At 57.9% G+C, this 27,466-nt stretch overlaps 1 protein-coding gene across 2 annotated transcripts in view; it reads right to left on the bottom strand.

Annotated features, from left to right (window-relative positions):
• Positions 1–27,466, bottom strand: part of TRAPPC9 (trafficking protein particle complex subunit 9) — a 204,773-nt gene that overhangs the window by 141,882 nt on the left and 35,425 nt on the right. For both annotated transcript variants that reach the window (XM_054691956.1, XM_054691955.1), the window contains 6 exons: positions 20,668–20,884; positions 18,001–18,144; positions 7,665–7,791; positions 4,975–5,120; positions 3,574–3,659; positions 1,135–1,261 (listed from right to left, as the gene is read on the bottom strand). In XM_054691956.1, coding sequence (XP_054547931.1) covers positions 1,135–1,261; positions 3,574–3,659; positions 4,975–5,120; positions 7,665–7,791; positions 18,001–18,144; positions 20,668–20,884 — 847 coding nt within the window. The remainder of the gene's footprint in view (positions 1–1,134; positions 1,262–3,573; positions 3,660–4,974; positions 5,121–7,664; positions 7,792–18,000; positions 18,145–20,667; positions 20,885–27,466) is intronic.

Here is a 27,466-nt window from a genome sequence, read left to right as displayed (position 1 = left end):
TTTTCCTTTTCCTGCGCACTGCTGGGTGCGACGGGACGGCCAAGGGCACGCATAGCCTGGAGACAGCCACGCTGGGCGACAGGCCCAAGTCTGCTCACGGGGGCCGGTGCTGCCTTCACCAGGGCACACCCATGGGTGCCCCACCAGCCCGCACCCAGGAAGAGCTGCCTGCGCTCGGGCTTCGCCTCCTGCCGGCGGCCGCCCGCCCTGACTCAAGCCCACCGGCCTCACTGCCTCCCCCTAACCTCTCTCCTTCGCCCTGCTCAGTCCCGGCGAGGGGTCTCTGGCATATCCCCCGGAGCTGCGCAGAGCTGAGTGTGCTGGGTGGGTGGGGGTGCGGGTGCTTTCCAGATCAGGTTGCAGCTGCCCAGCTGCTCACCCTGCTCCGCTGCCCATCCTCCGCACAGCAGCCTGAAGGGCACCCCAAACCGCCCACCGAGCCCTCCGTCCCCACGAGCCAAACAAGGCAGCAGTGCCCAGGCCTCGGGAGAAGCCAACGGACTCCCTTGGCGGAATTTACAAGGCCTCTGGGTCTGCCTCTGCCTAGACCCCCACAGCAGCGCACCCCGCACCGGGGCCAGTCGTTCTGGGCCAGCCCACTTCTCCAGCGCCCCATGTCCTCTCCTGCCGTCGCTAATGGCCCAGGCCTGGAACCCCAGCCCCCAACTCACCAGTTAGGACAGTTCACAATTGGCTCCCGGCCGCCTTCTCAGTTCTGGCTCCCCATGTTCCCACAGGCCCTAGGGAGCCCCTCCTAACTCACCCCGTGATGGTGAGTGCCCTTTCCCAGGGAAGGCTCACGCAAACAAACACGTACTGAAGACCTACTGTGTGCCGGCGCTGGGGGTCAGTGGAGCCAGCCAGACCAGGCCAGCAAGCACGCAGTCACGTGAGCAATGCGCGGAGGAGCGCGGCTCTCCTGGCCCAGGGCTTGGACACTGGGGCAGCTCCGGGGCAGGGACTCTGAGCCAGGAAACGGGGGAGGCGCAGGGGCCAGCATAGCTGGGCAGGACGTCAAAGGGCGCACACACCTGGGCAAGGCTTGGCACTGGGTGTTTCCAGAACTAAGAGGGGAGTCGCTGAGGCAGGACACAGCTCAGCAGCCCACTGAAGACCCGGAGGAGCCGTCCTTACCATTCACAGAGATCGTCCCGGTCGTCTGCGGGACTCCGACCAGCGTGACGGGGTAGAGGCCGGACTCGGCTGGCAAGGAGAGCGCTGCAGGCAGAGACTCGAACTCCACTCCGCTCGTCAGGAGCCCCTGCGGCAAGAAGGGCGGCCTGAGAAGCGCAGCCTGGGTCTTGGGACTGTGGTGCAGGCAGGCGTCGCCAGGGAGAAGAGCTGGCGCCCTTTCTGAAAGGCCTGAAGGTGGGAGGAACACGAGCCAGTCCCGGAAGGAGAGCGCCGAGCTGCTCAGGCAGCCCCAGCCTGGTGCCGGCCCGCTTGCTGCGTCTTCGATGTTTGCTTTGTTGTTTTATAAAATGGGGATCTAAATGGGAACGCACCGCTTTCCTGTGTGTGCTGCACACGCACGGGCACGGCGTGTCTGCACGTCCCGGCACCCGTGTCAGTGCATGCTGTGTATGCGCGTACGCGCGCGCACACGCGCACACACACACACCACACACACACACACACACACCACACACACACACACACACACACACCCCAGCTCGGTCCACAGAATGCACCCGGAGGCAAACAGCCCCCGCGGCAGAGAGCACACCTGAGCCAGGTTAAGAGCTGCTGCATGCACCCCGGACACGGGCCAGGGCGGAGGTAGAGGTCAGTTACAGGGTTATTTTCTCTAAGCCAAATATATTGGCATTTTATTTCTTTTTAAAACAGCTAAAGCAAATATGGACAACTGCTAACATTTGCTAAAAGTGAATGGTGGATTACGTGAGTATTTATCATTCTCCATAATATCTCCTATGCTTGAAATAATTCCTGTTTCAATTTTTTAAACCTGAGACCATGATTTGTGGGCTTTGTCCTACTAGAAATTTTTATTTTGTTCTTTGGGGTTTTTTTCTAATTTTTTATTTTAAAATTCATGTTCTTTTTAAACCTGTTAAAAATGAAAGCTACTTCTTAAGACAAAAAAACAGATGTGTAAGTGTAGGGCAAGGTAAAAAAGGATCAGGCTTTTCTGCCCTCCCGTCATTAGGATGGATGATGGATCCCTGCGGTCCTGAGTGATGCCTAATGGCGGGCACCTGGAGTAGGGTGTGGGCCTATGTAAGTGGATACACCTGGGCTGAGACCGGGCTTATAAGGGCGGCGTCAAGGGGACGCCAGCAGAGCAGAGAGCAGAATAGCATAAGAAACGAGAGCGAAAGAGAGGGCACGAGAGAACGCCGGAGAGCCCAGAAAGAGTGAAGATTTTCTGGGGGCTAGGAGGACTACCAGCCTCCTGGCCCCCCGGCACCCCCACCTGCTGTGTATCTGGTTAATAATAAAACCTGCAAAAGCCACCGAGGGCTCCAGGACTCCCTCCTTCACCCATCTGCTTGAATCCTAGAGATCCTGCCCTGGGCCCATCCTGCCTCTACAGTAAGGAAGAACGGCAGGAATACACTAACTTAACACTTGGGGAAAACTCTCTAAACAACCATTATGCCCAGAAAGTCTGACAGGCCTGACCCAATAGCCAAATAGTCAAACAAACGTGACCCTGTACAGCAGGAGGAAGAAAATGCTCATCCTCAAAGGTCCACTCTGCGTGACCACAGGACGGTGAGCTGAGTCTTCAGCCAAGTGTCTAAGAGCTCGAGCTGATTTGGGGAAGCCATGCCTGAGGCCGGCTCCCTAGACACCGTCTTCAACAGCTTCCGGCCTGCCTGGAGAACTAAGACTCAGCCTGGATCTCAGCTGAGCCAGCAGGTCTCCCCGAAGCTCTCCCTATCTCTCCACGGGCACCCCCACCGCACCCTGAGGGCCGTCAGGGCAGCGGCCAGGGCCCAGAGCCTCACCCAAGGGCATGGGCACTCAGCAAGACATTGAACAGAAAGCCCACCTGGCACCCCAATGCCAGTCGTGGAATGCTGAAAGTGTGCCGGCTGTCTCGACACCGAGCTTGCAGGTCTCTGAGAAGACACAGAGCAGGACGGGAGGTGAGTGTCAGAAGACTCGTGGGGCGGCTGGCTTTGCCCTGGCAGTGTCAGCATGAGCTTGGAGAGCTAGTCCTCAGCAACTTCCCGCTGAACAGGAATCAAGGGGGGGACTCCATCGGACACCCCTGCAGAGGGAGCCTCTAGCACCCGCCACAGAACAGAAACTGAAGGCCGATGGGAACTTAAACTCTTGCCAGCCCGCACTGGCCCTTACTAGGCCTGGATTACCTGACCGCCTGTGGCAACAAGCAAGGCAGACGCGCAGGCAGGGCAGGCGCAGGCCAGTCGGCGGCGCCCGTGCGCCCACAGGAAGGATCTCCCCACTGAGTCAGCTCCAAGACCAGACAGAGCTGAGGGCATCTCATGCTTTGTGGCCCAGACATGCACACGGGCGCACCCCACAGGACGTGCCCCCGTGATGCTGTAAAGCCCGGGTCAGACGACGGGGGACACGTACCATGTTTTCAACCCTGAGTTCAAAGGGCATCGGGTTGTACACCATCAGCTGCACCTCGCACACGTCTCCTTGGACCCACTGGAAATCTAGGAGCACAGCACAGAGGCGGGTTAGCTGGCGTTTCCCACGGCTCTCGGCGCTTCAATCACGCCTCTGCTGGTCCGCGTACCGGTGACCACCTTGAAACAATCAGGCAAAGCCGCCGCTGGCGGGAGGGGATGTGATGGGCGCCGTCCCCGCTCTGCGGGGCTGACTCACACCGGCACACCCAGCGCAGCTCCGCAAAACCAGACCAATCGGACAGCACGTTAGGTGACAGAACTTCGCTGGCCAAGAGGCAGTACGTGGGAAGCTGGCTGCCCTACCCCCGCCCTGAGACAGAGAGACCACCCAGGCCACTGAGCTCAACACCAGTGAGGCTCTATTCTGATGTGACTCCCCCAAGATCCCCAGCCTGGGTGCACCTGCCACGTACCTCTCCCCCCACAACCCCCACGTGTGACCAGGACAGCCATTTTGGCTCATGTAAGACAGACGGGAGCTCCTGGGCATGGTTAGTGATCAGATGGGTCACATGACTGGGGGGAGGGATTTGGCAGACACAATTACGTTTCCAGTAAGTGGACTTGGAGTTTATCAAAAGGGAGAGTCTCCTGGGTGGGCCTGATCTAATCAGTAAAGTCCTCATGGGGAAACGCTTCCCGAAGAGACAGATTCAAGCATCTCAAGGCCAAAGAGATTAATGGATGAGCCCAGGAGCCCGCAGCAGGTGAGCGGGCGGCAGCACCCAAGTCCAGGCCCTGGCGCTCATGGGGATCTAGGATGGCCCAGGGGCTGATCAGCACCCATAGTGCTACCATGCAGACGCCACCTTCCCAAACGCCATGTGGGGCAGCTGGCGCAGAGACTACACAGGCGCTGCCTGGCCTGTGCGGTACCCAGAGCCGGCACCCTGAAGGCCATGAAATAAGCCTCCCCGGGAGGCTGTTTAAGAAGCCCTTGCACAGCCATGCGCTTGCTTGGGCTTCACGAAAAGGCAGGGCGGTGAGCAGCAGAGTGAGCGCCCAGCGCATCCTGGACTGCGCGGAAGCCCCCGCGATGAGCCAGAGCAGCATTCTCCCGCGGAGAGGCCCCACTGCTTAGGACCGGGGGACGAGAATGAAAAGGCAGAGCGGGTTTCAGAGGAGTGGCCACGGGAGCGAGGCCAGGTTCAGAGGCCACATTTGGTCCAGGTCCCGCTGCTGCCATCTCCAAATTCGTAATAATTCTGCACCCATGAGCGTGCGCTCACACCAGCACACCCGTGTACACTTGCCCGCGCACGGGCAGGACTAAAGGCGAGTGTCAGACACCCAGGCGGGGAGGGAGGGAGGGAGGCAGCCGCTGGCCAGCCAGGCCTACCGATCTTCTTGCTGCGCTCCTCCCCGCGGCTGTGCGCGATGATGGGCGAGTAGATGAAGGGGCTCTTGGCCGACACGCCCTGCCCCAGCAAGCTCTTCACCTTCTGGGGCCGCAGGCTGGCAGGGAGGTTCAGCAGCTTCACGTGCCTGTTGTTTCAAGTGGACACAAACACGTCACCTGCCTGGTTGGCTTCGCGTGGGCATAAACACACCAAGTGCCACGTGTTAGAAAAACAAAGAGCGGCTGGACCATGGGCGGGGGCGCACAGACTCGCGGAGACGCTCAGACTCACGGAGACTCCCCAACTCACGGAGACTCCCCGGCTTTTGATGATAGCAATTGTAGGTAAATAAAGTCACATGGCAGCATCGTGAGAGCGACGTCACAATTCAGATTCAGCTTAACACATTCAAACAACAAAAGTCAGAGCTGGCAGGGGACAGTCGGGTGGCCCACGAGGAGGCACACCTGGCACCTGAATGAGACCCGCCTGCAGAGAAGGCTCTGGCGGCGTGGGTGCGCTCCTGGGCCCTAATGGGATCTGAGTGCAAGCCCACCAAAGGGAGAACAATGACTTCTCCAATTTCACATGAAGGGGGTTCCTTAAATCCCAGTTTAATGAGCCGGGGAGCAGCTGCCAACAGTGACACACAGTCCCCTCTGCAAGTGCTGAGGGAGAAAGCGGGGCAGACAGGCTGTCGGAGGGCCAAGGCACACCGGCTTCGGATCCCGTCCCCCAGCCCACATGCATGGCAGAGGCCGGGAGAGCTGTACTACACCTGTCTCCTCAGCCTGTCACAGCTGGAGGCGGCCAGAGACACACTCCTCCTCAGTGAGGCGGGCAGAATCTGCCAGGAGCATTTTGTTTTCCTAGCAAACAAACACTAAGCATCCCTGCCCCGACCCCTCCCTTGGTCTTCCTGCCCTGCATGCAGATGTGTTCTCTGGAGCTACAGCAGCCATCTGGCGGTCGTGAGGTAAAGACAGAGTTGCACGGAGGCCCCCTTCCTAATAAACATGGAAATAACCACTGCAGGGGCTGTCCACGGTAAGGTTCTCTGCTCTCTGCAGCTGAAATAATTCATAGTTCACTAGGCAGGCTTCAAAGAAAGGCTTTATGGAGGAGACAATTCCTGAAGGAAACTGAAAGATGAGTGAGTACCACCAGGCAGAGTAGGGAGGCAAAGCCTGAACCGAGGTATAAAACCCGTTGGCACACTCGGCCTCCTCTTAAGTACCTGCACACAGGTGTGGGGTCTATGGATCGAGGAGTGAGGGGCTCGCGTTCAGAGCTGGGGACAGAGCCAGCTGCAGAGGGCCCTGGAGGACACGCGAGGCAAGCAGGCGGCCAGGCGCTCGGGCTTTTCAATTCTTTCATTTTGCCAACGGGGCCAATGCCCTTGCGGCTGAAGAGTCGCCCCCTGGGTCCCCACACCCAAGCCTGTGTAGTATTTCCGGATTTTGTGGGATCATGTGTGACTGGCACGACAACTGAGTCATCAAAACACACAGGGCTCATTTCTTTACAAACCCACTGGGAACACCTACCAGACGGTGGGCAGTGCATAAAATCAGATTATTAAAAACTGCGCTGACGACACCGAGCAGCAGAAAAGGTGCCGGCCGCCGGGCCAAGCACCCCCATACGGCCCGGGCCGCGGAGACACCACTGGTGAGAGACGCCGCAAAACTCAGTGCCCACAGCGGACCTAGCAGTATCTGCCTAAGTGCCAGACTATTATGCTTTTACCCAATCTGTTTAAGCTGATGTTTTCAGACAGTTAAAGAATTAACATGTTAATATTATACTATTTTTTTAAGCAATGTGCTATTTTAAAATGTAGGTGTAACATGTCTTCAAGCGCTGAGATTTCCTGACCACCGACTACGTGCTCCAGGCTGCTGTGAGCACCAGCTCGGCTAAACACAGCCCTCAAGAGGGATGATTTTAAAAGCCATTTTTAAAGCTGAGGACACTGGCTCAGAGGCCAAGGTTCAAGGCCACAGGCTGGCGAGGAACTAACCCAAGAGCTCGATCTTCTGCTGCGCTGCTTCGAGTCTGCAAGGACAGGCACAGCATGTCCTGCGCTCCACTGACCAGCCAGCACGGCCCCAGCCTGACAAAAGGCCAGAGAGCCTGGAGATGCCAAAGCAGCATCAAACATCTAGAATGTTCCTTAGGCTCGGGATGTTCTGTAGCACTAGGCTGTGTGAATTTAGGAATGACCCCGATCAAGGAGCAGATAAAACAGTAATAAGAAAGTCTTTTCTAGTATTTAACTAAAAAAAAAAAGGGCAGCAAGCCCTGACCCCACATGAACGCGCCCCACTGCAGCTCCAGCCGGAAGGCCCAGCAGGCACGCTGGCCTGCAGTCTGGGCCAGGGCCGAGCAGCGGCAGCATCCTTGACCCCATGACAGGGTGGTTCCCTCAAGGAGTTCCAGCACAAGAGCCCCTGTCAGGACGGCCCCTTTGGGGAGCTGCAGCTCACAGGGTAATGGGCTGAGAGCGCATTATGTGTGCAACGTGACGTCACCAGCGTGCCTCCCTCACCTAGGAAATACCCACGCTTGACAGGCCTGCTCTCAGGGGCTGCTGCGCCACATGCACAGCCAGCCAGGGATGGCGGCTTCCAGAGCCACGGCCGCATGGTGTCCCGCTGGCAGCCCCTCCGCCGGCAGCCCGGCTCACCTGACAATGGGGAGCTTGGTGAAGGGCACAGGTGGCAGGACGAGGCCATCTGGGAGGCTGATGAGCTCCATTGTCCCGGGGCACTTGGAGGTGTAACTCTCCAGGCTCTGCGTCACGTCTTTCTTTTCTGCACAGAAAACAGGAACAAGATAACGATGCATGCGACAAAAGCAAAGGTGGCAAAAATTAAATTATTAACCCAACCCCGACAATGCAGAAACACAGGCGCCATAACCCAGAGCTGGGGACAGAGTGGGGCTTTGACTGAGCCCGTTGCAGTGGCCACTGGCAGCTGCTGCACTCACAGCCCTCTGGATGAAAAGCAGGCTGTATCTCCTAGGCGGGTCCATTTTCAAGAAAATAAATCCTGACTAGATTCCAAGGAAGTCTGTAGTCACACAGGGCCAAGAACCGGCACATTTTATGACCTGACAAGGATCTCCACAGTGGTGACAGGCACAAAGCAGAGCACCAAGCAAAGCGTCAAGCCCGCCCCAGGGACACGGCATCTACCTGCACAGCAGGTGTGGAGGGGGATGACCTGGAGTCAACGCTCAGGAGGCAAACGCAAGCTCAGTGGGATAAGGCTGCTTTTCTCCACCCGTCCCCACGCCCTTCACCAGGAGGGAGAAGAGGGCACAGGGCAGCACCTCACGTTTGCTTACTGTGGGGTGTCCCGCAGCCCCCAGACTCCGTGGCTCGTCACCGTTCCAGGGCCCAAAGCACTGGTCCGAACACAGGGCCATTTTGCAAACAAGGAAACTGAGACAGTGCAGCCACAGGACCATCCTGCGCTTGGCCTGCAGCCCACATCTTCTCTCCGCCCGTCTGGGAGAGGTCAGAAATTTGGGAATAGCGGAGCTCCCATTGGGAAGCAACACCTGTTGTGACTACAGCCATGAAAAAGCCATGATTTTCTCTGTTAAAATGACTGAAAGAAGCGGGCGGTGGGGAAGGCTACGGCAGGTGCAACGAATCGCCGCCACCTCTAACTGGCATCAAGGGCTTTTGAGTGCGCGTGGACAAACCGTCGGAACACGCTGAGCCACAAACCAAGCCTCAGGAAATCCCACTGGGCTGGAGCCAGAGGAGTCGCCCCTCGCCACACGGCATCGGAGCAGAAGCAGCAAGCACACTGCCACGGAAACTCCAGATGCTTGAAATTCAAGCAACACGCGGACAAAAAGTACACAAGGAAAATTTGAGAAATATTTCTAACTAACAGGCAATAAAAGCACAACATCAAAATATATGAGATGGGCCTGCAGCAGCGCACAAAGGGAAATTTACAGCTTTAAGTGCTGATGTTAGAAAAGAAGAGCACCCAAAATAAATTATGTAAGTTTCCGTTGTGAAAGCTGGAGAAAAAAACATGAAATTAAATCTAAAAGAAAGAGAAAGGAAACAATCGATAAAAACAGTAAACAATTTTTAAATTATCAAAATCAAAACCTGGTTCTCTGAAGCTGGGAAGAGCCAGAGCCAGCGCCAGCGCCAGCGCCAGCTGGGGGTCAGATGCGGGTGAGCGCGCCCCGGGCCGCCCAGCCCTGCCCCAGACGCCGCGGGCCGGAGGGGAGCGTGCAGGGGAGGGCAGAGGGAGGACAGTGGCTCGTGGGCGCCCTCACGAGATGGGAGCACCGAGGGGAGCAGAGGGCTGAGGGGCGTTCAGACCCTCCAGGGGTCTAAAGGGGGAGAGCAAGTGGGGGCGCCGGGGTGGAGGGACATGAGCTTCCGTGGGGAACATGTGGGGCACACGCATGGCTGCTCAAGGAGGCTCCTGAGACTTGTATGTTACGACGCGATGTTACTTTAATTTTAAAAGAAGGTGGGGGAAGGTTGGTTCTCCGGAAGAATAATACAATAGATGAACCCGTAGAAAAGCTGATCAAGAAAAAAGGGGGGGTACACAAATCACCTAGCTCAGGAACAAAAAGTGCACATTCTCTACTCAGTAAAAGGACAGCGGAATATTCTAAATGACCGTCGGCCATCAAATCGCAGTGAAAGAAAGGCATTCCTTGGCAGGGGTGGGGAGGGTAATCAAAAATGACACAAGAAAAAATTATCTTAATATCCCAGGAGGCCCGTCTCAGCGGCCTCCTCACTGTAGAGAGAAACATGGGCGTGGGGCCCAGAGGAGCAGGGACCCGAGGAAACACGCCGAGGCCAGATAACGAGAACGGCTTCTCAGAGGCTGCGGAGCCTCGGCCAGTGCGGCGGTGGGCGGGCCCTATACAACGATCTGCCTCTTGGCAGGTAGCGAAGAGACAGGAGAGGGCCCAGAAGCTCTCCATGGACTCCCAACCGTCCACCTTCCAGGGGCCAGGTGAGCCAGCTAGCATGCCACAGTTACCAGCAGGGATAGCAGCAGGTCCACAGGCCGCGCAGAGAGTAGTGCCAGATTTTTAATTAATGGATTAACACGGTCTTTAGCAGACAGCAAGATAGGAAAATTCACTCGAGAACCCATATTCCTAAAAAAAGGGTCAAACAAGAATTCTAGGAATAAAGAACCACCTAAATCGAGAGACTCTGTGTACAAAGACACCCTTTCTTTGTACAAGGACAGCATGGCAGGGCACCCACGGCCGTGCATTTTCCTCAAAGAACGGCTGTTTCCAGGCCCAGTCCAGAATAAAGTTCCTACTGCTCTCTAAATGCTAAGGGGGCCGTAAAAGTTACGTATGCTAATAAAATGAGCCCAGATTAAGGCTGGAGTAAAGAAGTAATTTTATCAGAAAATTGCTCCGATGCTTTGTACTCCACCAAGACTCAAAGCTTCCACGGAGCAGAAGCGCTGGGTGACTCTCCAGCGGAGAGCTTATCTCCCTGGGTGCTTTGTGCATTCACAATACAAAGCACAATTACTTCATAAGGTATTTCAATTGCTTTTAAAAATCTAAAATAATGTCAACACCGTTGACCTGAAATTAAGTGCACTGGGTTAGTTTGAAAGAATAAAGTCATTGTGATAGTTTAAATCACGTGAAGACAAAACTGTAACCTTAGAAGTTCTTTAGACCCTTTGCTCTTGTGATATGAAGTTCACTAATTCTACCCAAAAATAGGAAGACAGAACATATACCAAGTGCCATTTTAAAGATCCAAGTCATTTACCTACTTTAAACACGAATGATGTTTCAAGGTTAAGGTGCATCATTTTAAGATTTTTAGATTGCAAGTAACAGAAACAAAACTGAAACTGGCTTAAACAGTAAAGGGGTTTCTTTGTTATGAGCTGTAAATGCAGAACAAGGTCAGGAGGCAGTAGTGGCTTGATGCGGCTTCCGTCTCGGTCAGCTGTTCTCTGTCAGCCCTTCCCTCGGACACGCGGCCGACAGCTCTGGACCCACCCGGGCATGTCCGAGGTGTGCGTGTCGCAAGACAGGCCGTCCTTCGCGGGCACCGCCCTCAATTCGAGCCTGCCAACCACCTCTGTCAGCGCCAGCTCCCCTTGTTTTCCACTGAAATTACATGCGACGGGTTGGGATCCCTCAAGCAATCACTCAAGTCCACCAGGAGATTAAACATTTTTCCTCGCTCTTTGCAAGTATATTAACAAGCTCTGCAAGATGAAAGGCAATTATGTTAAGCCGTCAACTTATTAGATAGCCATCAATTTAAAACCCTATCTAGAAAAATCTTAAGTATCTGTAGTGTTCTCAATATAACACCCAGTAGGAGAAATAATCTTAAGAACAGAGACGATAAATAATTTAAAAGAATCTTCACATCCAATTATGAAGTAAATGATTTGATCGGTTATGAACCAGGAACATAATGGAAATTTATGCAATCATTAAAAAGGACATTTATAAAGTGTCTGCAATACGTAATATGGAAACTGTCAAGCTGCACCAAGAACAGAAAGCAAAACTGCACTTACAAAATAAGTTTATTTAAAAAAACAAAACAAATTTAAAAAAAAAGGAAGCAGTACAAGGACGCTGAGACCATGAAGCCTCGCCCGCGGGAGTTCGGCACCGTCTTGCCTTTCTGCTGATGCTTGCAAGTAACAAAGGATTTCAAAAATGCTTAAGGTGAATTTTCAGCTGTGGGCTAAGTGGACTGGTCAGGCTTTTACGCTGCTGGTCTCTGGCTACCACCCACAGCCTCCATCGTGTTAATGCAGTACGCGCCTGTGAGCGTGGGCGCGGGGCCCGCGGGCCTGATGGTGGGCACCTGCAGCATGGTGTGGGCCGTGCGAGTGGTCACAGCTGAGCCTGGAGGCGGAGGCTGTAAGGGCGGCGTCACTCAGCCAGGAGGACGGCTCAGAGAGACGGTGAGTGCGGCCAAGAGAGGCAGTGAGTGTGGTGAGGCGGGGCTGCGAGACGACGCCAGCGAGAGTCAAAGAGTAAAGATTCGACGGGGCTGGGGCTGGCAGCCTCCTGGCCCCCGGCCCCCTGCCCGCCCTGCCCCTACATGAGGAGAGTTCTACAAAGAAAAGCCAGGCTGTGTTTATGAATCCTGCGTCTGAGCAAAGAACCAGCACCCGAAAGTCAGTGGAATAAAGTCTTGGGGTTCCCTTGTCCTGACAGAGTGGGGGGCTGCTTCGGGCGGCCACGGTCTGTCCTGGCCTCAGAGCTGCTCGGGGCCTGCTCAGGAGGGGCAGTGGCCACCGGTGGGGACATGCTGCCCGCCAGGCACCGTTCTCACGAAATCGTCCCTGGAAATGGTGAAAGAGGAGCAGCTGCTGTGCCCCTGGCACAGAGGAGCAAGCTGGGGTGCAGGAGGTGCTCGCTCCCAGCGAGTCCGTGGTCCCCCGGGGTGCTCGCTGGGGTAAGTGGCCGTGCTGGGCTGCGCCTAAAACTTTCCCACCTCACTCACCCTTTTGAGAGTGAACACTGCGGACCGCCCTGCTCGGAAGAGCCTTGCCTTACTCGCTCGAGGCCCAGCCCTTCAAAGACGCCGTCTCCTCACCCCAGTGTCCTCGCCTGCGGGCCCCGATGAGCGCCTCATAAGAAATAACCCGAGAAAGACAAAGTTCCATTGATCTAGGTCTGCACTTCCACCTTCTAGTGAAGGCACTGTCTGAAAGCAGAGGAAGGCGAAGAAGAAACGGCCCCATCCCAAGGGCTCCGGATGAGCTCGTGGCCCCTTAAGGGACCGGCCTGGAATCATCCTCAGGACGTGATGAATGGGCTAAGGTGAGGCGGGAGGCGCCAGGGAGGCTCCAGCACCTTCCCATCACTCAGGGAACAAAGAACAAGGACAGAGCTCAGTGGGGAAAGCAAAGGACACAGGTCAAGCCTGGAGGTCACCGAGGCGGGGGCGAGAAACAGCCTCTGCGGCTGGAGGAGAGTGAAGCCGGCAGGGCGGAGGGCTCAGGCGCTCGGCGGGCGGCCGCTGCCAGGGCTGCAGGGACAGAGACCGGCTCCCTTTGCACGCCGAGACGGCTCTGGCTTCCGTGTGGAGACTGGGTAGACAAGAGCAAAGCCAGGACTGGACACGGTGTCAAGAGCTGAGCACCCACCCAAGGAACAGGTGTTGAGAATGTGAGTGTGAGGGGCGAAGGGACCCCCCCCCCCCGGGAGAAACTCGAGCATTAGGATGGAGAGGACACAGTCAAGCAGATGAGGCTCGGCTCCCAGGTCCCCCCAACACTGCCAGAGCCCAGAGGCCGGCTGGGTGGTCTTCACCATGAGACCCGCTCAAAGTCACCCCCTCCGAGCAATCGTGAAGGGGTTCAGGCACCAGGCACTCCCCAGCACCCAGCTCACAGGCCACACCAACCACGGCCACTCCCAGGACCCGACACCTTCACCACAGCAAAGTCGTGTCGTTGCCTCTGCATCTCCAAGGTGCTGCTTTTGAGGAGAGAACAGAAAGAACAGCTAGCTCGGCCGGCAAGCCAGGCCAGCACAACCCCTGTGGGTGGGGAAGCCCGCAGAGGAGGCCTGCCGCGCTCGCTGCCCGCTGACCCTAGATGGCGCCCAGCACACCCAGCTCACAGAGGAGCAACGCTGAGGACAGGGACTGTCAAAGCGACTGTGGGCAGCGGAAGACATGGGAGGCAGGCTCAGTCCACAGAGGCCGGAAGTCGCGCGGGTACCCTCCCCCTGCCCCGGACAGCGAGGTCGGCTGTCCCTCCTGAACAGCCGGCCCAGCCCGCAGCCCAGCTCTGGGGTCCCGGGGTCCCAGCAGCCATCCCGCCAAGCACAAGACACTGCACACTGCAGTTTCGTGGTTCATATGTAAAATGTTCCGAGGGCCAGTTCCCTCCCAGGGCACAGCCGGTCTCAAAGGTCCAGGGAAGGCCTCCGGGAACAAGACTGGTGGGGGGTTCCTGCCCTGAGAGGTGCAGGACAGCCCCAGCAGGAGGCAGGAATGGAGCAGGAAAACGGAAGGGAGAAGGGACCCGGAGGAAGGAATCGGGTGTGGGATCACGGCGCGTCACGCACCCGTCAGCCTACACCGCGGAGCCGGCTCGGCACCGAGAACACACATGCACCGGCCCTGAGAGGACGCGTCTTCTCCCCTCCTGAGCGCGTGCAGGATGGAGTGCAGGTCCTGACGGACAGCCGTCCGCCCTGCTTCCCAAGACACCCGCGCCAGAATCACACCGACCACCCCACCCGACACTCCCCAGAGAAACCACTTGGTTCCACCAGAATCAGAGGGACGCCTTCCACTCGGAAGGCAGGATGGTGAGCGTAGCCGGGCTGGACGTGGCGGTGCTGGAACAGGCCTCCTGGGGGCCAGGGCCAGGGGCCAGGGCAGGGAGAGTGCTGATCACCAAGGAGGGCCCCGGAGGGCAGAGGTGGGTGTGAGAAAAGAAGACTCGGAGACAAAGGATGTTACTGGACTGCAGGTGACAACAGGTGACGCGCATCTTCGGGAGGAAATAAAGATGAGCTTCTATTGGAAAGGTCAAGTCCAAGTTAGACAGCTGTGTGGGAAGAAGTGTGGGGAGAGTCAGGGGCACAGAAGTTTATTTAAGAGCCCCTGGGGTCTAAAGGGCATTTCAAGGCATGGACAGAGAGAAATCGCCCGGGAGTGGGAGCAGACAGAGGCGGCGGCAGGCCAGTGGTGAGGCCCAGCTCTACCCCGTGGGGGTCAGGCGACAACCAGGCAGTGAGACTCAGAAGGGACCAGCAGGCGTCCTGGAAGCCAAAGGAGGAATTGCCAGACGCACTGGGTCTTGTTGATCGGTGCTGGGAGCAGCGAGAAGCAGCCGCCGCTTTGGAAACTGAGGGTGCCGCAGGGGTGAAGGGCGTGGTACAGGGAGAGGCTGAGGAGCTGCATGGGGGGAGAACCGAGCCATCAGCACACGGAGAGACAGCTTCAGGCAAGTTCTGCTCCAGGGAGGCTGTCTGGGAGCTGGTGCGCTGAGGCCAACCTGTGACGGCCCCACCTGTCAGAGGGGCACGGGAGCTCATGCAGGTTTTCCACGAAACCCAGAGTCCTCCAGCAAACACGGGCCTGCAGCCGCAGAGCCCTTCCAGCCCAACGGACGGCCCGCGGAGCCGGCGCAGTCCCAGCCGGCCTAGCAAAGCAGCTAGACTGGGGAAGAGGCAGCACCCCCGCCGCCGGCACAGCACCGCACGACTGCCAACGCCCCACACTGCAGCAGGGCTCCCAGGATGCAGAGCTCTTCCCACGGCCTCAGCAGGCCCTTCCTCACGCCTCGGTCTTTCCACAGTTCTTTCAAGCCAGTGACCATGCGAAGCGCCACAGCCAGGCTTCCCGAGGGCAGCCCCACGCCCGCCCTGCAGGCGGTGGCGGGATCCTGGACTGGGGCCCGTCCCGAGAAACTGCAGCGCTGCCGCCTTCCCCACACGGGCGGGGGCACCGTCCTGGACTGCGCGTCTTCAGCCGCAGGGAACCAGGACCGTTTGCTCACAGAAGGCGGCCAGAGGGTGCCCTCGTCAAGCCCAGTATCATCATTTTTCTTCCTCGGCTGCTCTTCCAGCCCGCACTTAATTTCAATGCAGCGATATTTAGAAATGTTAATTATCAACTCCACCAACATGCCACGAGCGCCCCAGAAGAAAGGTCATTCGATAAATTATAACTTCTGCCATTAAAATAACAAACTCATACAATTTGTAACATCCTAGTTGTGCAAATGAGAAAATGAAGGCCCAGGAAGAACTTAATTATTGATCTGAGGGTTGCGGTGACGAGAGGTGGAGGTGAGTGGAAAGGACCTCTCCCACCTCCTGGCTTCTGCCCTTTTCTCAGAGGACTCCAATTAGCCAAATGCCATCCCACGCAGGCCTTTCGGGAGCCAGCTAATTGTCGGATGGGATCAAAGGTCCAGGTTCATCTCCTTTACACTCAAGAGTCCTCAGATCATTGGTTAAAACGGCCTCAGGTAGCCAGCCAGCTCTGCTTGCACAGGGCTCGCGGGGGCCGGGGGGGGGGGGTGCATGCCTGTCCCCAGAACGGCAAGACAGGGAAGAGAAGCAACAGGAATGCCTCGTCGGCCCGGGACCGCGAAAGGCTTCCCAGGGGCGGTCAAGAGTGGAGACAGGAGCCGTGTGGTAGCGAGACAGGGCAGGGCAGGCCCTGCCACGGGCAGGAGGACGCGCAGAGAGGACACCTTGGAGGTGAGGCAGGCGGAGGTGGGCTGCTCTGGTCCGGGCCCACTGGATCAGGACTCAGCTGCGTGACGCTGGACACACCTCAGTGGGAGGCCTGGGGGATGTGGCACCAGGAGAACAGACCCACAGCCAAGGGCCCTGGGTGCGGACATCACTAGAAACTGGGTCTACTCAGAATGACTGCTGAACACTGGGTCCTGGGCCATGGGGAGGCTCAAGAACTCCCAGCGGACCAGCAGCAGGGTGGGCAGCACCCTCAGGGGCCGGGGAGAGCTACTCACTAACCAAAAGCAGAAATTCATACATGAGCAACAGAGGGGCCAGCAGGGCCCAGCCCCACACCAGGCTCTGGCTGTCCCGGGAGCTCTGCCTGCTCCTCTGTCCCTCACTCACTGCACATCATCCAGCAGCTCCCACTGCTGGGCCTGCAGGTGGCATGAAGGAAACGCCACTCAAAGGTGACACTGAAGGTAAAGGGCGGCACACACAGGAGGCGATGCTGGGACCTCTCTCCAGCTGTGTCTGGCGGGGTCCCTGGGGCCCCACACACAGGAGGACACAAGTAACCACGAGGTCTGACGGCTTGCAGACACCTGCGGAGGGGGCGCAGCCAGCACAGGCGGCGTGGGGCCCTCTGGGAGTCGTCTCTGAGGAGTGCGGGGCCAGCAGCTGCTGCCGCCGGGAGGGCGTGCCTGACGTCCAAGGCAGCTCACAGGTCTGGTGTGAAGCAGCCAAAAGAAACGGCAGGCAGGAGACACACGAGAGGAGCCGACGGGGCTCCTGGGCGTGCCTTGGAACCGCGTCCTAAACTAGGGTTCTCATTTTTTTCTGCTTAAAACACCAACGTGTGTTAGTGTCGCGTCTGTGCTGGAGGTTTTCTGCGCCTCGCTTGGAACAGCTTCCCGGAGGCGGTGAGCTACTTCGTGATCTTAAAGGCAACCAGGCCCCGGCTTGCAAGTGCCATGGTGGAGCTCAGAGCTCAGTCACGGGGAGGTCCTGCCATACACCACTGGCCCTCAGACCACCTGGGAGACAGGGGCGCCCCACGACCCTGGACGGGATCACCACCATCACAGGAAAGGGACAGAGCAGCACGCTGCCCTCACGTGTACAGACACAGGCTCTCAAACTGGTGAGAACTGGGGCGTGGGGGTCTGTCCACCTCACTCCTGGCCCTGCATGGGTGCTGATCCCAAGAGCACAGGGTCACCTCCACATCCTGGGCCCGCCCTGAGCCCAGCACACAGTCCCTCTGGGGTGTGCTGACTGTGGCCCGTGGCCTGCCCGAGCGAGCGACGTCCAGCCGGGGAAGTAAACAGTCGGGAATGGGGTTGGAAATAAACAGACCATGGCCGAAGCCCAAGATGCAGCTGACGTGGGGGACACAGGTGAGACGACCAGGGAAAGTGCAGCAGAAAGTGGCCTCAACCTGAGCAGATGCCAGGTGACGTGAGCACCAGCACTGTCCGCCTCTGGTTCTGGGAGTAAGATGGGATTCCCGAGGACACAAAGTGGGGGGCACTGGTCACAAGATGGCAGGGGCCCATGCCTAGCTGGGCACCCTCTCCCTCAATGTCAGGTTCTGGCATGTGGGGCCTGCAATGCAGGAGCCCGGGGGAGCCCGTGCTGGAGGCTGGAAGCCGGGTGGAGAAAGAGACCCTGGGCTGGCACGAGGGAGCCGCGCCTCAGGCGTGAGGGGGCAGCAGGGACACCCAGGCCGGTGTAAGCAGGTGTCTCCTACCAGCGGGGCCAACAGCAGCGAACCCACCCACTCACGCCCGCCCACTCACCTTGATCCGACAGAAAATCCAGCATGGTCTGCAGCAGGAAGGACAGGTGCCGGACGGAGAGGGCAGGGGTCCCCATCCTGCGGGAGGCATAGACCAGCTCGTGGAGCAGCCGCATCTGGACGGCGGCCCAGCCCCGGTGCATGCCTGCAACGACAGTCACGGGCCTCAGCGAGGGTGACAGGCCCCGCACAGGTCCCTCTCAGAGCGGGTTACTTCGCCCTGAGACCGGTGCCCGAAGACCAATGGCTCCGGCTCCGCCAGCAAATGCAGTGGAACCTCCTGGGCTGCCCACCCCCAGGAAGCAACGTGCCCGCGTGTTAGAAATGCGAAGACACAATTGACAAAACAACCCAATGTGGAATAATTACAACGAAGCCAAACAGAGATTGTTTTCAGTGGCGTGAGCTGAAAGAAAAGTTGGGAACGCAGGGCCTCCCCAGTGGCGCAGCAGTTGAGCGCTGGGTTGCGAAGCTGCCCGCAGCCTCTGCGGCGCCGGTTCAATCCCCGGCTGCTCCCCGGCCACCGGAGGAGGGTCCCACATGGCGCGCAGACCTCTCCTGCCGCCCGCTGCTCCCCTCAGCAGTGTCCTTCGGCCCTTCTGCCTGCTCTGCTCCCCGCTCTGGCTCTGGTGAATTCTCTCACCCTCCCGCGCTTCTGACTGTACCCAGTGCTTGTATAAATAAATAAACAAATCTTTAAAAAAAAAAAAAACTGAAAACTTTTTAAAAAGAAAAGTTGGGAACGCAGCATATTTGAAATAAAAGGCGGGAGGTCGAGGCACAGCCATGGAGCCGTGTCTTTTCAGGATCACAGGAGTTCACTGTTCTCTAGCCCATCTCAGGAAGGCAACCAGTATTGTTTAAGTATTTCCACCTTGAAAGCCTTCATGAAGAAGACTGGCAGCAGGAACCCAAACAAATAAGCCCCTGCTGGAGGGTGTGCCCAGCAGCGGGGGCGGGGGAGCGAGGCTTCCAGCTCTGAGAGGGCTACTCCTCTCACAGCCCCACCCTCCCCTCCCTGCCCCACAAGCTGACCAGCGCCAGGTGCTGCTGCACTCCAAGTGCGCCCCGACCCCAAGCTATCTGCAGGCGCGGGGAGGGCTGTGAGCTCCGGCCACTCTCTGGTCAGCCCTTCATTTCCCTGCAGCCGGCTGGGCCTGCTATCAGGTACCCTCGGGCCCAAGGGGTGCGGCGCAGAAGCACTCAGCACAGGCGCATCGTGCCGAGAGCCTGCGAAGCAGGAGCCCCTCTTCAGTCCTACACTCTGACACGTGGTGTCTGGGGTTTGCCGTCAAAACCCTCAACTGGGAATGAGCAAAAACCAATCCAGCAACACCTTGGTGATCATTCAACTTGGACAACAGGCTTGTTGTATCACTGCCCCTAATCTCTACAGATCTCAGTTATCTCAGAATTTGCTTAACTGAAGTCCTGGGAACTGACCAGACCCAGACGCATACCAAAAGCCACCAGTCGGCTCACAGAATCCTCCAGAGTTGGGGGTGGAGAGGGGGCGGAGCCTTTCAAGCAACAACAGGGGTGGAGAGCAGAGGAGACGCCCCTGCAACACACCCACGCCACCCAAAGGAGCTGCGGTCAAAGGCCGAAGGAACAGGGAGATCTTTAGAAGGACTCAGACGCCCAAGTCAGCGTGGCAACCTCGTGACAGATTCCAAAGTGACCCAATTCAACGGACCTTCCCATCAGGTTGTCTCACTTAGGAGTCCAACACGCTTCAGTGAGCTCTTAATGATAATGATTCAGCTCCTATGAGCGAGACTGAGTATAAATCTTCTTAACACGAAATAGTGAACTAGTCATAATTTCTATGTGATTCAAATTGTTCCTCCTATAAAATCTGAATCTTAAGGATTTTATTCTTAAAACAGATTTGCAGCATATGACCCAGTCATAAAATTTTTAACTCCTGCATTTGAAAAATGTGCCAAGGTAAGAGTTTCTAACACCAACTGTCACCTTTGAGCAGATCCACTTGCCCCCCAAGAGTTCTTGCGGGAAATTTAACTCCCTGTGTGGGGAAAGGCTGAGCAAACCCTCCCGCGTGGCCACGCGGACAGAGACCCACGTGGCCCAGCAGGCAAGCCCCGTCCCGCAGAGGGGGGGCACGCACAGGTCCCGAGACCTGGCCAGCTGCCTCCCACCCTGCAGCGGGTCTCCATCCAGTCCTCGGGGCACCGTCAAGAGCGGTTCAAGGTGACTCGCTGTTCTTGTTAGAATGGGGCCTGCTGAGCTGCATCATGTCCTCCCGCTATCTGATCTGGCTCCCTCTCCCATCTCCTTCACAAAATGGCGGGCGTGTCCCGCGAGAAGAGAGAGTGGCTGGGAGTGTGCTATTTATGTTATTTTCAAAGGCCACACGTTGCCTGCTTCACTCCTCCAGCGAGCGCAGGTCAGGCCCGGCATGGGTGGCAGCGGCACCCGCACGCTCCCAGGCATTCTCACTCCGGGTTGGTTTTTGCTGACTTAGCTGGACTACGAGTAGTGTTCTTAGGTTTTCGGGCAGGTGTGGAGGACACGCCATGCCCGCTCAGAGGGGATCCTGACTCCTGGTGCAGCCAGGGGCGCGCCCGCGGCAGTGGAGCGGGCGCTCGGGCGGCTCCCGCTGACCAAAGAAGAGCCTTTCCGCTCCGGCGCAGATGCCCAGCACCTTTGTTGAAGTCCTTGGGGTCGAGCGACAGGCTGTAGCCGGGGAGCGTCTCCAGGAGCAGCTTGTAGCAGGCCCGCCAGCCGGGCTCGGCCACGCTGGGCGCCACGCACTGCATGGCCGCCACGCGCTTGAAGAAGGCCGACTTGCGGTGGAAGCCGATCAGCTCGTACAGCTCGGACAGGATGCTGTAGCGCTGGATCTTCTCCTCCTCGGAGAGCTGGGGCACAGAAAGTGAAAGGCTTTTGAAAGACGTGACAATGGGAACACCTTTTTTAAAAGCTTTTTCATAAAAAAAGACAATGGGAAACACTGAAGAGAGGGAGAGTGGAGTGACCACAACGGCCGTTCCACCCGCCAAGAAAAGCACGGGAGCGATTCACGTGGACGCTCTAGAAGCTTATTACGAGCCCCACGGAAGAGTCATCCTGTCTTTTTGCTAAAAGGCCCATATTCTCTGCAACAAGAGTTTGCTAGCACGGAAGACAACTACTTAAATTCCTTCATAACGGGGGTGAGCCCAGACACTGGGATTTGAGCAGGGACTTCCCTCAAACAACACTTTGCAAAAACAGAAAATAAACAGACCCACACGAGTAATGTGAATTGTCAACACCATCTACGACTCTGGGCCTTTCACTGGCATCTTTCACCCACCACCTCGCTGAGCTCCCCCACCAGCCCCAGGACGTGCTATGCCAACAGTGCTCCAGCAGCGCCTCGGACGCCAGCGACCCAGCGCACCTGCCGTGAGCAAGGCGACAGCCCCGCCGTTACTGCCACTGGCACACAAGAAAACTCAGAGCTCAAGGCAGAGTAAGAGCCTGTGCAAAGCCGCCCAGCCATGCAGTGACAGAACCAGTGTCCCTGCCTCTGACACAGCGAGCCACGTGCCGAGCCAGGGCACATCGCCCCACCACCACCACCACCACCCAGGACATCCACAGCACAGGCCCACAGTTCGGTTCTGCCAGCGGAGCTCCCCTGTGCCTCCCTCCAGCCTCACTCCCACAGGCCTGCCAGGTCCTCACCTGAGGCCCGCAGCAAGACTCACCAGAGGCGAGTGGACATGGACTTCTGGCCCATGCAGTGCTGCTGCCACACTAACGCCCTGAAGCCCAGGCCGGCATCCACCACCTGCCCCAGCACCTCAAGGTTAACCAGAGCGTTCCCGCGTGACTCAGCTACTCCACTCCCAGGTGGAACTGAAAAGACCCACCTGGATTGGTGACACATGTTCTCGTGAAAATTTGCACAAGAGTGTTCACAGCAGCATTTATTCAAAATAGCCAAAGGTGGAAACAACCCGACACCCATCCACTGATGAATGAGCGTGCAGAGCGTGGGAAGCCTGCAGGGTGGGGTATCACCCGCCATAAACAGAGGCGGCGCTGGCCCAGCCGGCCCCAGAGCGCACTGAGCCCCGCGCAAGGCAGTCGGCGCTGATGGGCAAACGCCAGCCCCTAGGGCAAGGTGCACTGTGCACAGCACGACTCCCACAAGCTTTGAAATCTTTCTAAATTGTGCAAATCACACGTGGCCAGCGGCTCCACACAGGAGGCATCAAGGCTGGGCGCGGGAACGTGTGCCAAGCTCCTGACCCGACCCCGCGCACATCCGCAAAGGTCCCTGCCATTGCGGCCAACACGGCGGTGGGAGAGCCGGAGCTGTGGCCGAGGCCCCGCATGCCACCCCCACTTCACCCAACACACACGGCCGAGCCCGGCCCTGGCGAGACTGCCTGCCTGGCCAAGAGAGGGGAGCCTGGCCCGGTCCAGGCTGCAGGCGGCGCCGCCTGTGACAGCACTCAGTTCTGCTCTCAGGCCTGTTTTTCAGCGACTGCTGGGGTAAACAGCTGAGAATTTCTAAAAGCAGCATCTGTTATGCTCTGTTTACACTTTGCATGCCACCTCATTCCAAGAAGGCGTCTCAACCATCCTCTAAATGCAATGTAACAACAAAAATCCAGGCGAGGAGGAGGAGGCTGGGTAGGCAAGGGCGGCTGGGCCCTAGGAACGCAGGCGCGAGTAGGTTTCCTCACCCGGGAGACCCAGCGTCTGTCTCTCCAGGGCTCCTGAGCCAAGGAGGACACCAGGGCACTGTCAGGTCACGTTGCGCCAACAGCGGCGTCTGCCAGCCACACACGTCCATATGGGGCTCACCCCAGCAGCTCGGACCAGCCCAGGCAACACAGCCACTCGCCCCTCTCCCGTCACCTCCTGGGCTCCCAGTGGGGATCTGAGGCCACCCCAGGGCCTGGCGGCAAGCGCCTCACCCACTCCACCGGGCAGCAGGACCCAGCTGGTCTCTCCCAGGGCCCTTCCAGCTTAGAGATCCTTTCTGAGTCTCCCCACCGCCCTGATTCGGAGCTTAAGCGGACATCAAGTTCTGCGGTGACAAGGACTTTGTGCCTGTCCCCAGGTGTTGGCTAGGTTTCCTTAGCAACAGCCTCATCAAGGAACTGCATCAAGATGCTTAAAGAGGCTCTTCTTCCATCTGGCCAGAGCGGCCTGCAGAAAATTCAAATGGCTTTGAAGAGAAAATTAACTGGGGACAAGAGGTCACAGACCCTTGGCAACGGCACATGGGCCCAAAGCTTCTGCAGTGGCCCAGAATCATCCCTGAACAGAGGCCTGGAGAAGCCAGGCATGGGGCTGAAGAGACGGGGCCCCCGAGGGTGTTCCACATCTGTTAAGGAGTGGGGCTTTCTCCCTAGTTTTTCAAACAAGTCCTTCCCTACCATCAATGGGCCCAGCATGAGGTAGCGACACGGCTGGGACAAGGAGGTGCAGGGGCCCACGGCGGTGCCGACAGGGAACCCCAGCCCGCAACTCCCCACCCCCAGGTTCCTTGCCCCTAAACTGCGTATGAGAAAGTGCTCAGCAACAGCTAAGACTGTGGCCAAAATCTGCTCCCGCCTAGTTACATGCCTGCAACAAGCAGGAGCTCACGTAGCATAAGTATGGCTGGCGTCCCCCTCAGTCATGACAGGGGGCTCCCCACGCCCTCCTCGGTGGTGACAGATCTAGTCTTAGGGCTGACACCACCAGAGCGCCGGGCTGCACAGTCCCCCCACCTTTGTGCCAGGCAAGTTCCCTCCTTTGCAGAACTGACCCCTCCTCCAGGCCTGTCCACGCCGGGCCTGCTTCTTCCTCCAGGCTGTAAGCGCAAGCAGCAGGCCCAGGTCGGCCTCCGAGGCCACAGCTGACTTGCCCACGGCCCCAACTCTAGGGCTATGTAAGCGAGGGAAGGAGCAGCTTCTCAGAGACCCTGTCACCCTAGGAATGAAGAGCCTGCAGCTCTCAGCCTGGCTGTCCCGTGTGCACAGCCATCGCTGCACGTGATACAGAGTTACGGGCTTCAAGAAAATGGGCGCGTCCTCAGCCTGTGAAGTGCCACTCACTGGCCCACGCACCCCAAGCTGCCGCTGGCACCCAGACTCACCACAGGACAGACACATACTGATTGCTCTCGGCGGGCCCAGCGGGGCACCGCGCTCCACATGCACCTTGACGTGACGCCTGCTTACGACGACTCCAGCAGCCCGCTCACAGATTCGTGAACAGCCTCAGGGAGATCGCACAGCAGGCCAGGGCCACTGTAGGCCAGGGCACACGGTGATGAATGGTGCTTGAATCCTAAGGGCACCAAAGTTTGTCTCCTTTTTAATAGGCTCAACATGTGCCTATAAAATCTATCTGCTCATGGGGCCTCCCTGGTGGCGCAAGGGGTTAAGCACAGCAATATGAAGCTATCCTCAGCCAATACAACACGAGTTTGATCCCAGGGAGCTACCCACATGGCGCAGCAGACCTCTTCTGTCTCCCCGCTGCTCCCCTCAGCCGTGGATTTCAGTGGATCCGCCTGTTCTGCTCCCCACTCGGTCTCTGGTGAATCCTCTCACTCCTGTACCTCTGGCCTGTGCCCCAGCTCTTGCATCGATAAATAAATAAATCTGGCCTCCCTGGTGGCGCAAGGGGTTAAGCACCGCACTATGAAGCAATCTGCAGCCTCTGCAGCACAAGTTCAATCCCCAGCCAGCCAGGGAGCAACCACATGGCGCGGCAGACCTCTCCTATCTCATCCGCTGCTCCCCTCAGCAGTGGATTTCAGTCAGTCTGCCTGCTCTGCTCCCCACTCTGTCTTTGGTGAATCCTCTCACCCCCCACACCTTTGCCCTGCTCTTGTATGCATAAATAAATCTTTTTTTTTTAAATCTACCTGCTCAACACACTCATTTATACATAGTAATTAAGCAAAACGCACACTGCTGTGTGCTGAAGCTGGATAATCACCCTCAGCTGCTCTCGGGAACACGGCCAGACAGACCTGTCCGTATTCCTACGAAAGGCAGAGAAACCCGTGCCTGTGGGGCGGACACCCTGCCCTGCACCATTCAACCAAAGGTATTGTCTGTCTGTTTTCATGTTTGCACGGGGCTTCTCAGAGCAGGAGGTACCCGCAGCGATCGCTTCTCCAACGCTTTCGAGATTTCCACATTAGTCAAGATCGTCCCCAGGAAGATACAACTCATCAGTTCCACAAAGGAACACACTTGATCAAGAACCAAAAAGCCCATTCTATTTCAGAAAAATGACAGACCCCTCTGCTTTATTGTTATTATAAAATCCCACCAGAACTCATTATTTTGCTGTCTGCTCATCTGGCAAAAGCCGCGATGAGTCAAGGAAAGTGAAGTGTCACGTTGGGGGAACTCAGGCAGGGCAGGGAGCTTGGCTGCCAGCCAGCCCGCCCCAGCAGCAGCAATCTGCCCTCCGGCGGTCTCTGCTGACCCCTAGTGTTGTCAGGGAGGACAGAGCGAGCAAGTTAAGGAAAAACATTCCACTTGGTGAAGTATCTGCACTATTCCCCCCACCTGTGAGGCCAGCTAGGTAGCAGGCCCAGATGCTCAACACTCTCTTGCAAAGACAACTGGTCCTTGGGGGCAAGCAAGTCCCAGACAGGGGGCCCTGCAGTCTCCCCCACCCAGCCCAGCAAGCAGGGGAGGCTGCAGTGGGGCTCCCGCAGGCTCAGGGTGGCCACCTTCCGCTCTCACTGACCACATCCCGAAGCCCTCCGGCCTGGCTGGTGGCCTCCCGGGCAGACACGGACAGCGCCTGGGCTGTCCCGTGTGAGGCTGGGAGCCTCACACCAGCACCAGTCGCCTGTGACCCAGGGTTTCTCTCCTGTACAGATGAAGATCTCAACAGGTAGAAAGACAGACGGTGTTGCTCAAGGCCCACAGCTCCCACGTGGCAGGATGGGGCTGGAGCCCTGACTCCGCCCCTCAGCGCCAACCTGACTGACTCTCCTACACTTCTGTGCTTGGACCTGCAACCTACAGGACATGTCCCCAGCCTGCCTTTCCAGCATAGTCCCTCCCATGCCCCATCCTCAGGCCCTCGGGGTATAGGCCCAGGTGCATTTGCTCCCAGCCCCCACCTCAAAGGGCTCTTGTGTCCTTTGGCGACTGGTTTCCCCTCCATAGAGACCCTCCTCGGGGGCTTTCCTCACACCTGACCTCTGCAGGCACCTCCTCAGCTGGCCCCCTAGGCGGCATGTGCCTGGGTCTGGTCACCCTCAAAATCCACTGCCCGGCTCAGCGCCCAGCACCCAGCAGACACCCTGACACCACAGTCAGTGATCTAAGGACACAGCCCAGAGGTGGGGTCTCTATTCGCCAGCACTACTGAGGCGGCCTCTTCTGGCAGCCGCCTTCACAGTGACCGAAGCACCCCCCAGCTTTATGGGAAGGTCTCCCAACCCTCCCTGCCAGGCCTCTGTGGGGCACTGCCAGCTCACTGGCTGCCTGTGCTCTGCCCTCCAAAACTGACAGGTTCGGGGCATTGTCTCCTGCAGTCCGAGCGCTTGTGCTAGGGTGTTGGCTTTGTTCTGGATGTCTCCCCCTCCGGGGTCAGGCAGGCAGCTACCTAGGCTTACCCACTCGGTGGCCTCACCCCCGTCCTGTGGCTGGGAAAGTGGCCACGATGAGGGCCCGAGGGCAGAGACAGGCCGGCTAAGGGGTGGGAAGACTGGACCCAGACTCAGCCCCAGGCTCCGGACATAAACATGTGGGGCATCAAAGCCTACGCAGGAGCCGCGTGAGCCCCGAGGTGTCGATTAACCCTGGTTTCTCTTTACTTCTTTCTACTTAGAAAATGAAACTGCTCCTCAGTCAGGACAGCAAAATGCGAGGGTGCTGGACCTGGGTGCTAGAGACACACTCACACACGTGGGCACAAGGCTCGGTCTCCCCACAACCTCAGCCCCAGGCCCACAGGCCTGTCTTTTCACACCTGAGGTCCCATCTTCCCTCCTCACCCCACAGCATGACCCGGCCCCAGACAGGCCAGACTGGGGCCTCCCTCGGGCCCAGCACACAGATGGGCACTCGCCTGTCCAGCTGCTGACAGCTGCTCCCATGGGTGGCTCCCTCCAGCGCCAGCCTCCATTCAAGACAAAGAGACTCTACCCACTCCCGGCCTCTCTGCCAAAGCCCACCGTTCTCAGAGCAAACTCCAGCTCTCTACCTGGTCCCTCCGGACCCCTGCTGCCCCCCACCAGCCCCCTGCTGGCTGCTTCCTTCCAGCGTGAACCGGCAGAGCCCCCTCCCTGAGGGACGCTCTTCTCCCCACCCATCTTGGGGGTTCTCTCCACTCTCCCGCAGGCAGCGGGAACCCCCGGCCCTCCTCCCCCACCTAAGTCACTGGGTCCTTGGGCCACTTGCTTCCTCAGCACCCCGAGCTCCCGTAACTGTGTGCCTCTGGGACTGAAGGGCCAGCTCAGCGAGGGCTGGGCCTGC

The sequence above is a fragment of the Talpa occidentalis genome, unplaced genomic scaffold (assembly GCF_014898055.3).
Source record: "Talpa occidentalis isolate TD23 unplaced genomic scaffold, MPIMG_talOcc4v2.1, whole genome shotgun sequence".
Lineage (NCBI taxonomy): Eukaryota > Metazoa > Chordata > Mammalia > Eulipotyphla > Talpidae > Talpa > Talpa occidentalis.
Note: the sequence above shows the minus strand (reverse complement) of the source record. Positions and strands in the feature narration are given on the sequence as shown.